This window comes from Cyclopterus lumpus, chromosome 24, assembly GCF_009769545.1.
Source record: "Cyclopterus lumpus isolate fCycLum1 chromosome 24, fCycLum1.pri, whole genome shotgun sequence".
Lineage (NCBI taxonomy): Eukaryota > Metazoa > Chordata > Actinopteri > Perciformes > Cyclopteridae > Cyclopterus > Cyclopterus lumpus.
Window position 1 is genome coordinate 12,185,514 of NC_046989.1, and position 11,655 is coordinate 12,197,168.

Consider the following 11,655-nt stretch of genomic DNA (forward strand, 5'->3'; position numbering starts at 1 on the left):
CGTACACTCACGCACTCTTAAGATTGAGCGTAAGTTAACCTGTCAGGTAAGAAACAACTGAGTCTGGGAGAAAATGTGACTGCTGTGAGAATTTAAAGCATTCAGAGATACCTTTCAAATTCAAGTTCATTTTACATCAATAGAAATGAGCTCTACCATTGCCAAAAGGTCAATGTCATCTTCTTCAATTGGAAATGTGTGCCACCACCCTCAGCCCTGACCCAGCTCCAAGCAGCAAACCAGTGATCATGAAACATGTATTTATTCTGAGCGCTGGCAACAGATGTGCTAATTTGCCCAGCTCGCTCTATTCATAACAATGTGCCAGCTCCCTCCTCAAAATATGTGCTAATTTGCAAGGGCTCATTGTTGATGTGCTAAACTACCGGCTGACATTTTGTCTGCTAATTTGTCAAGCAGGGACCCCTTTTGGTACTAATTGTGCCAAACTGTGAGTACACTTTCACAGGCCTTGAATTGCTGAAGTCCCAAATGACTTCTCTCAGCTTGCAGTTTCCAACCTCTCCACTGCTCTCAAATTGCGAATGCAAAGAAATACTAACCCCTGTGAAAATAGGATGTAAAGCCATACACATGCTCATTTTCACACACACACACACACACACACACACACAAATATGCACGGCTTTTGAGACAGATGAGCTTTTTAAATAAATATCGGAGTGCAGCCGTAGTCAAATCATAGAAATAGAATAGGACCGGACATCACCTTTCAAATCAACATAGCAGGATGACAGGAGGGTCAGAGCACAGTTGCCATTGTTACCTTTGTAGCGGACCAACTTCCGTATGAACCAAATCGACTCATGGCAACTCGCAGAGCCACTGAGGTTAGGCTGTGGAGTGGAGTAGGAATGTTTCAAAGCCTCGAGCCAGTGTAAAGCATGGTAGAATTAGTGAGCTTACTCGTTGACCCCCATGTCTTCATGCTACACTGGTTGCAGGAAATGAGCCAAGCAGCTGGCTGGTGGGTCTAACAGTCCCGACCCGCTCCAAAGCAACATGTGTGTGCATAACTTAGCAATATGCTCTTGAGTTTCAAATACCTGCTTGGACAAAAAATAGAAACACAGAGAGAGACCTGCATATGTTTTGTAGTGTCAGTACAAATACATTTCACAAGGAGAGGCTTTGTTGTACAACGTATATTTAATTTCCTGTTAATCATCAAACAATATTTTACAACAGACGCAGATAATGCTATTTTGGGTTGCAACTTCAAATCAGTTTATCTTGCAATCATGTTTTTCGATTGATCGATTAATTTTATGGTTTGATATATACAGTATATGTCCAATCATGATTCCTCGACGCACAAGGTGACATCTTAAAATAGCTTGTTTTGTATGACCTTCAAAACCTTTTTTTATTTTTTATTATTATTTTCAACTACGTTGCAAGCAAAAGTCACAGCAGGCAATGTCATTATTTTACTTGCTGGAACTCATTCAGTACAAATCACATGTTACTACCAATCACTCATCAGGCCTGCAGTCACACCATCCAGAAAACAATAAGCTCCTTGCATGCAATGAGTAAAATAAATAAACACACAACAAAAGTTGTTCATTCAGAATGCTGCAAGGCGTTTTGAGATCTCTGCAAGCAAAGAGTTTCTTTTCTTCATGTTGTGTCTCTCTGGGTCACTTTGGAAATATTTTCCCAATGCACCATTCCCACCTGCCAAAATATTCCAGGGTATGACATAACACTATTCAGGGCATTACCATTGAAACAATATTTATACAAATCACAGGAAAACATGGCCATTAGCATATAACAATGTTGTAATGCGTGTCACAATAGCACACTGTATGTAAATGTCCTCAATAAATGTGGTAATAAAGTTTGTCATCAACATAACAAATATACACCATGTTATGACGTATTGCATATTGCAGATGTGCTTTAGTGAGAAATAAAAAATCATATTATTTGATTGATGCATATGCATTTTGGGAAAAAATACAGTGACACACTGTTGGTTTTATGAGCCTTCGAGTTACGAGTATAAACACGAGTATTCCCAACACTGCCGTCACAAGGTTATGAAGTTTAAGTAAATAACACAAATCCCAAAACTGCAGTCAGAAGCTTTATCCTGCCAAAACAGAAAATATGTGATTTGGCTCTAAAGAACAGGCCATAGGGAGTGAGTGGGACCGGTTATTGAACATAATGCTTTCTGAAGCGTTATGCCTCACCCTTCTCTGCCATTTATCCTGCCGTGCCCCATTTTTTTCCTTTCCTTTATCAAATGACCACACGCATACAGACCGCCTTCCTCACTCCCACTAACTAGAGTACGTCTCATGGTGGCCTCGGCAGGTGACAGATGGCAACCTCACAGCACGGCTCACTGTAAACTGAGTTTTAATCAAGCCTAAGCACGTGTGAGAGCTGCTAATTATCCACTGCAGGCTAAGAGTGGCAAGAATCCAGCCTCAAAAACGATATTATGCATGTGCGTCTCTGGCTTGCTTCATTTTGTCCTGCTGTGATATAAAGCATCATCATTCATTTATGGCATTGCAGCTGAGAAGTACGAGGCATTATGGACTAGGTGTCTCAAGTTCCCCTGAATATTCCAGCCCTCCAGCTGTATCACTCACCAAAATAAATATAGATGAAAACTTCCATCCATCCATCCATCCATTTTCAATACCGCTTATCCTCATTAGGGTCGCGGGGGCGCTGGAGCCTATCCCAGCTGACATAGGGCGAAGGCAGGGGACACCCTGGACAGGCCGCCAGTCCATCGAGGGCACATGTAGGGACATACAACCATTCACTCTCACATTCACACCTATGGGACATTTAGAGATCAATTAACCTGCAGCATGTCTTTGGACTGTGGGAGGAAGCCGGAGAGCCCGGAGAGAACCCACGCTGCCACGGGGAGAACATGCAAACTCCACACAGAAGGACCGCTCCGACCGGGAATCGAACCCGCAGCCCTCTTGCTGTGAGGCGACAGTGCTAGCCACTACACCACCGTGCAGCCCTAGATGAAAACTTGACGACCAGTAATCTTGGAGTCTTAAAACCATCTTTCCAAAAGTAAGCAGAGGGATTTAGCTGTCTCTCAGCACACTTGCCTAAATCTCTCTCACACTATTGTGTCAATTCTGACTGAACTGCGGTTCTTATCTGAAAAGAGTGAGATGATAAACATCTCTAACATACATTTAACATGTATCATATGCAGCCAACCTTGGAATAGAGCTAAAAATAAGTTTAATTTATAATGTTGCAATTAGGTCACAGCAAATTGGACAAGACTCCATCGTCCCCTTTGCTCCCTCCGCTGCTCTCGTTCTAATTCTCACGGTTCTCCTGCTAATCAAAATGGCTCTGCAGTATTACACTGTATCCATTGTAATTCTGAGCAAAATGGCTATAATATTAGACTCTTTCTTGTAGAAGGGCAGCTGTTATCTCCATCAGAGCAAAGGTCAAGAATGAATTCAGAAGTTGGCTTGTTAAAAGCTCACAGCAGGATTTTAATAATCTGATGATAATAATTTTTAATCTTCAAAATTTAGAGATACTTGTGCAGAAGGTGGATTTTATTTTCAGATAGGTAATGCTGGTAAATAATATACATATATAAAGTAAAATATCCTCATATACAGATTTGGCAATGATGTTCTCATACACAAATTAAACTACAATGATGCAGATTAATTTCTAGTAGCTTGCAGTTTATTTAAACTAGAGTTCCTTCAGCACAGTTAATCCATACGGTATCTATAAAAAACATTTCTGTAATGAAAATAATATGGAAACTAGAGAACAATATAAGAATTGTTTTTTAGCTAGGGACAAATGAGAATAAATTAAGTCTCGGTCATGAGAGCTACAGCACAGTGTTCTATTCCAGGATCAGGAAAAGTCCAATGAAACTGAAAAGCTATTCCTTGCTTTGAAATTTTAAAGGTAACCATAGGAAATACAGGTTTGGAATGTGTATCTCATATCAGGATGTGTGCCTTTGTATTCAAGGACACTGACACCAAGGAAAGAGAGGATCCACTGCTTAATGATAAGAGAGAGAACAAAGAGGTGAAGGACCAGGAGACAAGCTGAGAGAAAAAGGGAGACAAAGACAACACAGAGAGAAGGACAGCGGAGGACAAAGGCGGAAAAAGCGGAAGGAGAAAAATTAAAGAGAACATTTACTTATTCTTTCTGTATATTTATTTTATGCTGAAAGTGCACCCCACCATCAGATGTGTTTAGAAAATAACAGGTGATGGCCATGATGTCTAAACACAGGAGGAGAGTTTGGAGGGGAAAAAGAAGGATGGGTGGGGCAAGAAAAACAATAGATGAGCGAAGAAAACGACAAGGGAGAAAGGGGGAATAAAAGAGGTCACAGGAGGCAGTTAAAAGACACTCAATTAAACGGCTGAATGGATGGCCCATTAGACCTGAACGGACACCGGCATCCTTCCCCTCCTCTCCTTCAGCCACAAGGCAGGAAGTTGTCAGCTTCTGGTTGGGGTTCATCTGCCTCCCATCAGCCACTGCAGTACACAAGCTAGTTGATAATCAGAGCTACAGGTAAGTCAATATGCAACTCTTCGCTCCAATTGTTCTTGCTTGCTCTACAAACACACACAGGCAATTACAGTGGCAGGGAGAGAAAGATATGAAAGAGACCTGCGCACTGACTTTGGAAGGGAAAATAGCCAGAGGCTTACCGAAGTTTGCTCAATTTTTTTCCCTCAAAAAACAAGACAAGATTTATTGAGGATGAATGTAAGATAGAGGTGAAATTGTTGGGAAATAAAAATTCATAATCCTTCTTGTGATCGGCTGTGTGTTGTTTATGTGTTGTTTATTTCACAATTTCACACATGTATTCACACCCTGCAGGGTGGGAAATCGAGTGTCTTTTGTCATGTTCAATAAAGCGGGTGTGAGTATGCCTCGTTGGAAGCTCAGTGAGGGAAATGGAGTCAACTGGCTTCAATGTGTCTTCTCAAAATCTTAAAACAGATTGCACTAAATGAGAATTTAATCAAAGTGCGTTTCAGTCCGCTGTAATACATTGTGTGTGGATAAGGGATTGGAGGGTCATATCAAACAGATGGGGAAGTGCGTTGTTTCAAGTGTGGGCGACAACACTTAATACAAGTTTAGCATTACAGCTTCTTTACTGAAATTAGATTAGTTTTAATTCATCAACTACAGACACTGACTCTTGTGCTCGTGTCTGTTTGTTGAGCTAAAGCTGACACAAAACGTTTTCTTTCCTGTCCGTATTTCTCCTTTCACCTTTCCTGTAAAATAATATACGACTCATTTAGAAAAAGCTACACAAACATTTCCTCTGCGCAAAAGGAAAAGAATTCAACATAGCAGGAGACCATTTGCATAGCCCTGGTGGATTGCGGACAATAGAGTGTCATGCTGATTCAAAGAACATGATTTTAGGTAAGCCTGCCTCAATACGTCCTCCCACAGAGCCCATTCCCCCCCGAGTCCTTGGTTCACACAGAGAAACGTTCATATGTCCGACTGGCTGTGCTGCGGATGACAGCCTGTATTCTGCTTTCTCTCTTTCAGTCAGTCGCTCACCCTCTTCCTACTTCTTCATTCAGCTGACTGGAGATGAAGGTGAATCACAACATCCTAACCTGATCGGTGCCTCACATCATAGCCAACACAGGAGGGCTTGTTGAATCGATTGGCTTCTTGGAGTTTGGATGTCAGCGCTTTCATTTAAGGTGTATGTGCCTCCAAATATCTTTGCTGCGTGCTTAGAATTGACATGAAATTGCTCCTGTTTACGCGACACGTCACAACACAGTTTTAAATGTATACATGGTGGCATAAATTAAATTATACATACTTACCACTGAGCGCTAACAAACACATCCAACAAATGACCTCCGCCATGTATTAATAATTAGAGCAAATACACAGTAAACATTTAATCCGTCTCTCCATCCGCACTATCACCAGCTTCATAATAAAACATTGACAAGCCATGTTTGTTTCCCTCCATTACGCAAACAATTAATAGTTCATTACAACAGCTTGGCTCCTGTATGAAGTTAAAAGTCTCATGGTACTCCCACACATCACGCTGAGCATGGCACAATATTGCAGCATGTGGAAAGAATATATCATTTAAAGCGCAGCAACTTCTGAATTTATATCATACAGACAGTAAATGAAATATTCCAACGTGTTTGGAACATGTCAGATCTGTGATAGAAATATGATATTGTCGACATCAAAACTATTTTGACTTCCAGAAGTCCGTGCAGCTTGTGGCTGTTTAAAGTCGTCATTAATTCACAGGAACACGTATTATAAATCCAATCCTGCACATTCTTCTTTAAAGCACACATCATTTTTAGTTTACATGTTGGCATTCTCACAGATGGTAACCAGTGATAGATAAACAGGGGGAAGCCAACCGGGACACGGCACTACACCTGCTGCCAGTTTCTGCCTTTTTTCATGATTCCTCTTAGCAATATACAAACACATTGATTTTGATTGATTCCCACCATTTTAACATCTACAAGAAGTGGAGACAGACTGCTATGTAATGAGACAATATAAATACATTCATCAGATCCTAATAAAAATACATTTTGGGTTTAGTTCCCCATGTACGAGGATATTTGAGTCACCACTCTTTTTTGTTTTTTTTAACCGTTATTCTGTCCTGTAAAAGCTATTTCATGCTTATTGTCCCAGCTTGCTAATACTATATCATGCTGACATTTATTCAGAGCTGCATGACTCCTGGCCTCCCACTATATTTCCACAACACACTCTACTGTCCTTTCTGTGTCTCCTCACAGAAGCCATCAGAAAACAGTAATAAAAGACCTTGACTGAGAGTGGGCTGAGAGTGGACTGCTCAGAGGCAAACTAATCTATCTTTACTTTGTATCTGCTGGCCTCAACACTCACTGTTTTTCTACTCGCTCTCACTTTACACAGACTCACTCTCGCACTGTTTTTCCTTCTCTAAAAAACATTGTTTTGCTTACACCTCTCATTGACTTCAGATGTTCTTCCATCTCCCTTGGTGGGATTGTGAGAAGGTTAGCTCCACATGTGCTAAAAAGTTAAAGAGAATAAAGAAATAAAAAAATTAAGATTCCTTGCGAGGGTTTTCAGCGTTGACCTTCAGTCAGCTCTGAGCCAGACAACCAGGCAGCAAGACATGCTGCAGGGCTCTTCTCTAGGGACAGTTTCACAGAACAATTGCACATATAACCCTTAAAACCCTTCTGATATGCAGAGCAATGCCTGAGTGGCAATGACAAGGAGTGATATGCTGTGAATAATGAAAGCCAATGCAGTAGTCAAGCCTTCCAAGGCAGTAGAGGAATACAGGACTCAGATGTATTTGATTTTTAAAAATAGCCAATATGTCAGAGGAGGCATTATGCTAAATCTGGTTACCCTGCAAACAAGATTGATCATCTAAAGCCTCCTCTCTAAAAGCAAATAAAATGTTCCAATGAAGCTGGTAAATCTAAAAGTAATTTCATACCTCACAGATATTTTAATTTCAAAATGCCAAGAAGTGTGTACCAAGAATAATCACAACCAAGCCTTTTGTAACTGAGGCATGACAGCAAGACCTTCAAAGTCTCAGGAATATAAACATGTTTAAGACATCCATCTAGATAGTTCTCTGCTTCAAGCCTGTGCGCTGCATGCTAATGTGAGACAGATCTCCTTTTTGTTCTTGAAACCCGCCGTGGGTATTTTTAAACCGTGGAAATCATTTGCCAGTAGAGAGGAGAAGGTTTCATATTTCTATAAGCTACAGCGCGTCCAAGTGACACATGAATATTTTAAGCAGCTTTGTGCCTATTTAAATATGTTTGCTGTGAACGTGCTGGCAGTCGGCCAGGGCACAGGGTGTTATCCTTAATTCCTGCAATCCCAAACTAAACTCCATGCTGATAATTCAGGCTGGCGGAACGCAAAAGCAAATAAAGTCAATTAACGACAAACTCCCCTTGAATGTGTTCCCTCTGCCCTTGCTTGTTCTTGACAACCTTGTAAGTTTGACTCCATAAACAGAGCTGATGGAATGAAACGAGTGTTAAGCATTAGAAATGCAATAAAGGGCCTTCATCCTGGCACCGCACTGTGGAAATAGTTAGATAAAGCTTTCACTAGAGGCGATAGTGTCGTTTGTCAGAAGGCTGAAAGAATAAGCATGATTTCCTTTCCAAAATGAAAAACAATGTTGTGTTTTAGTCATAAATATTCCCACATATGTCTGTATTGGGCAAAAATATAAACATAATTATGAAATGAACAAACAAAATGAGCAGCTTTAAGTCAACAATGCTTTCAGCAGCAGCCCAGGGACATGCGTCTGCCAAAGCGGTTTAAAGATGGCGCTGATAATGTCACAGCCGCAGACCAACGATGGTCATCAAAATTAAATACTGTCTCTATTTCACTGTTGATTTTCCCTCTGTTGAAGTTCCTGGACCATTTTATGAATTAGACACATGATGGTAACACTTAATTAGCATTGATAGAATGGCAGATGTGACTCATTGCTTGAATGACTGAGTATTTGTAACGGGACAGCTAAATAAGATCATGTACGTATCGCGCCATTTCCATGGAAGACTGCCAAACGAGCTCCTTCATTTCAACCAGTTAGCTAATGAATAGAGATATATGGAATATAATGCAACCCTTCATTTCCACCTCAGTGAATTCTAACAGGTCATCTATGACAACTAAGAGGAAACAAATGATGTTAGGCGAACATAGTTGTAAATTCAAAACTAAGTTCAGTGATTCATGCCACACAACTAAGCTGTTACATTTTATTTTTTGAAGTAGATATTTTACAGCTTTTTCTTCAGCAGACTTTCTACGAATGGATGCGGAGAAAATACCAAAGTGGCAATAGAAAAAGAAGATCTTGTTCGGGGAGACCCTTAGCAGCCTCAGTAGCTACAAAGTCTCTTTCAGTGCTCCCACAAAGCGAGTGTAAAATTATAATAAAAAGAGAATGTTATCTCCAACGTATCTTATTTCTTGTATTGCTGCACCGGGCCCATTTCCAAATCAAAGAAAAATAATTACCTGTAAGATTTATAAATGAGGAACATTAGACACAATCATTAATTTCTGTGTAGAAATTAGCTCAGAACTTTTGCCTGCAGCTGGCCAGAACACGTCTTGTCTTTTTTCTCTGACACTTGTCGCTCTACACGGAGAGGCCAGTGCTGTGAATACAAAGGGATGACTATGTTTTGGTACTACTTTTAGTGTGTGTTTGTGTGTTTCTGTGTGTGTGTCTGTGTGTGTGTGTGTGTGTGTGTGTTGTGTGTTGTGTGTGTGTGTGTGTGTGTGTGTGTGTATGTGTGTGTGTGTGTGTGTAAAGGTCTCAGACTGACAGGAGAACAGTGGTTGTACAATGTGAGCCGCCTGTCTTGGCAGAATGGAACTTGGGGCAGGAACAGACAGACCCAGGGGAGCTGTCCCCCTCGTTTAGTCAGCCTCTTGCAAGCAGCTGGGATTATTTGCTGAGAAAGCACATCCTGCAGGACAGGAAATGACGGGAAAAGGACCAGTGGGCTCCATCGTCTCTCACATCACACACTATTTTTTATCTATCTTTCTCTTTTCGAAATTCAGCTCCTTTACAACACAGACATATATGCATATTATCTTTTCTAGAGAGAATGAAATACACTACATGAAATTAAGCCATCTGGCAGATAGAGGTGATGTGGCTGCTATTTGACTGATTCTGTACAAAAACCCAGCCACTTATGCTTTCACAGAACACATCATAGTCTATTTAAAAGCATACAAATTATGCTTTTTGTTCAGCAGCAGCAGGCCGCGCTGCCAGTGTCGCTGTCCGTGGTCCTGAACAGTGGCTTGTTTGGCCGCTCTATCAGGACCATGGACAGAGACCCGCCTATATTGAGCCTAATTTCAGTCGCTCCTGGTCCCAGAACACGAGCAAAATCAGGCATGAGCTTTACCTCAGATCTTACGGGGACATGGATCACCTCTTATTGCGCATGTTTTTTCACGTCGTGCCACTGATGCCGGATGCCTTTCAGCATGAGAAACATTTATGGTATGTCGACGCACAGTCAACTATGACTCCGAATCTAATCTGATATTGACATTAGGAAATTACCGCGATATCAATTACCCACATTCCCTCCCAGGTGTAACAGATATCTTATCAATTTTCCCCACGACGGTTCTCCCAGGAATCTACTCAAGCGGCGCGGAAACTTTCGTGTCAAATGCTACCATGCAGGGACTTAGTCGTCCCCCAAGGATGACTGAATAGACGCCCGGCGACTGTCAGACAACGTGTGAGTCGGGAGATCGCTCATTGGGATGAGGATGCATGAGGAAGACATGCACATTCCGTTGCCATAGCGGCGGCTTTTGCGGACGCAACCTGACAGTTAAACAGGACCCTCTGGGGAGTTGGGGATTGTAAGGCTGTGTTGTAAACACTTGATGACATCCGTTGTTGTGTGTGTGTGGGGGGGGGGGGAGGGGGGTCTCCCCTGTCACTCCAGGATGCTCTCAACAGAAAGCGAAAACACAGCCATCCTGAGACGGGTCTAATTAAGCAACGGGCAAAACCTCACGAGGCCGTGATTTGGTTGAAACCCAGAAATTAATAGGAGTATGTTGAGGTCATTAATCAGCAACAATGCACTGTAGTTGTAACTGTTGAATAACTACTTTAATAATCAACCTTAAATATAATTCCGCTACGGTTCTCAAAGAGGAGTGGCGAATCAACGTTTAGGCAGATCAACTACACACAAGTACTCTCATTATGAGGTATTATTTTATGTAAGTGTACTTTCGGTACATTTGGCTCACAACGATATCCATTGAGAAACGGGACTATTAGTTGTATTGATGGTTTAAAAGCAAAACCACGTTGGATAGCATGCAGTTCAGTGGGATTAAGGATGAAAAGTAGCCTACTGCCCGGCATATCGATTGGCCCTTGTGACAGATCAGAGTGATTGATCTGCACTCCGGGTGTAATGTTTACATGTATACATTTACTGCAGAGGACATGTTGGGTGTCAGCAGTTTAAAAAGCCGCGGAGATACAAGGCTCGTGAGCAACGAGTCAGAGATGCTTCTTCTATCCGTGAACTGTTGCATGTGTGTGCTCCTTCTCTTACGGTAAGCTACACTGGATTTGCGTTCAAAGTTACTGTAACATTGGTTCCGAGGTTCGTGGAAAACACACATCCGTGATGGTGTAAATATCTTCAAAATACCGATGAGATTATAACAATACAACTGTAAACTATTTGTCAACGAAGATCTTTAGAGTGCTGGTAAAATTGTTTTGACAACTAAAGAAAGGCAATAAAATGTCTCGATACATCTGCTTTTACATCCCGTGATTTCATGCATTCACTGCCGCCTATTATACGGGCAGCGTGTGGTCAGACATGATTACAGATGGTACCGTATATAAACAAACAGATTCTTACCAAATCTTAAAACGTGTGGCATCCCGCGAGAGTGACCAAGACACAGCAGCAGAAGCGGGATCAGCCTGAGGTTGGACCTGAAAACGAGACTGCTTATCATCAGATGATGGGAGGTAATCTTCAT

The 11,655-nt window shown here is 41.5% G+C and overlaps 1 protein-coding gene across 2 annotated transcripts in view; it reads right to left on the minus strand.

Annotated features, from left to right (window-relative positions):
• Positions 1 to 11,655, minus strand: part of LOC117727440 (glutamate receptor ionotropic, kainate 2-like) — a 52,720-nt gene extending 41,065 nt beyond the window's left edge. For both annotated transcript variants that reach the window (XM_034527758.1, XM_034527757.1), the window contains exon 1: positions 11,532 to 11,655. In XM_034527758.1, coding sequence (XP_034383649.1) covers positions 11,532 to 11,655 — 124 coding nt within the window. The remainder of the gene's footprint in view (positions 1 to 11,531) is intronic.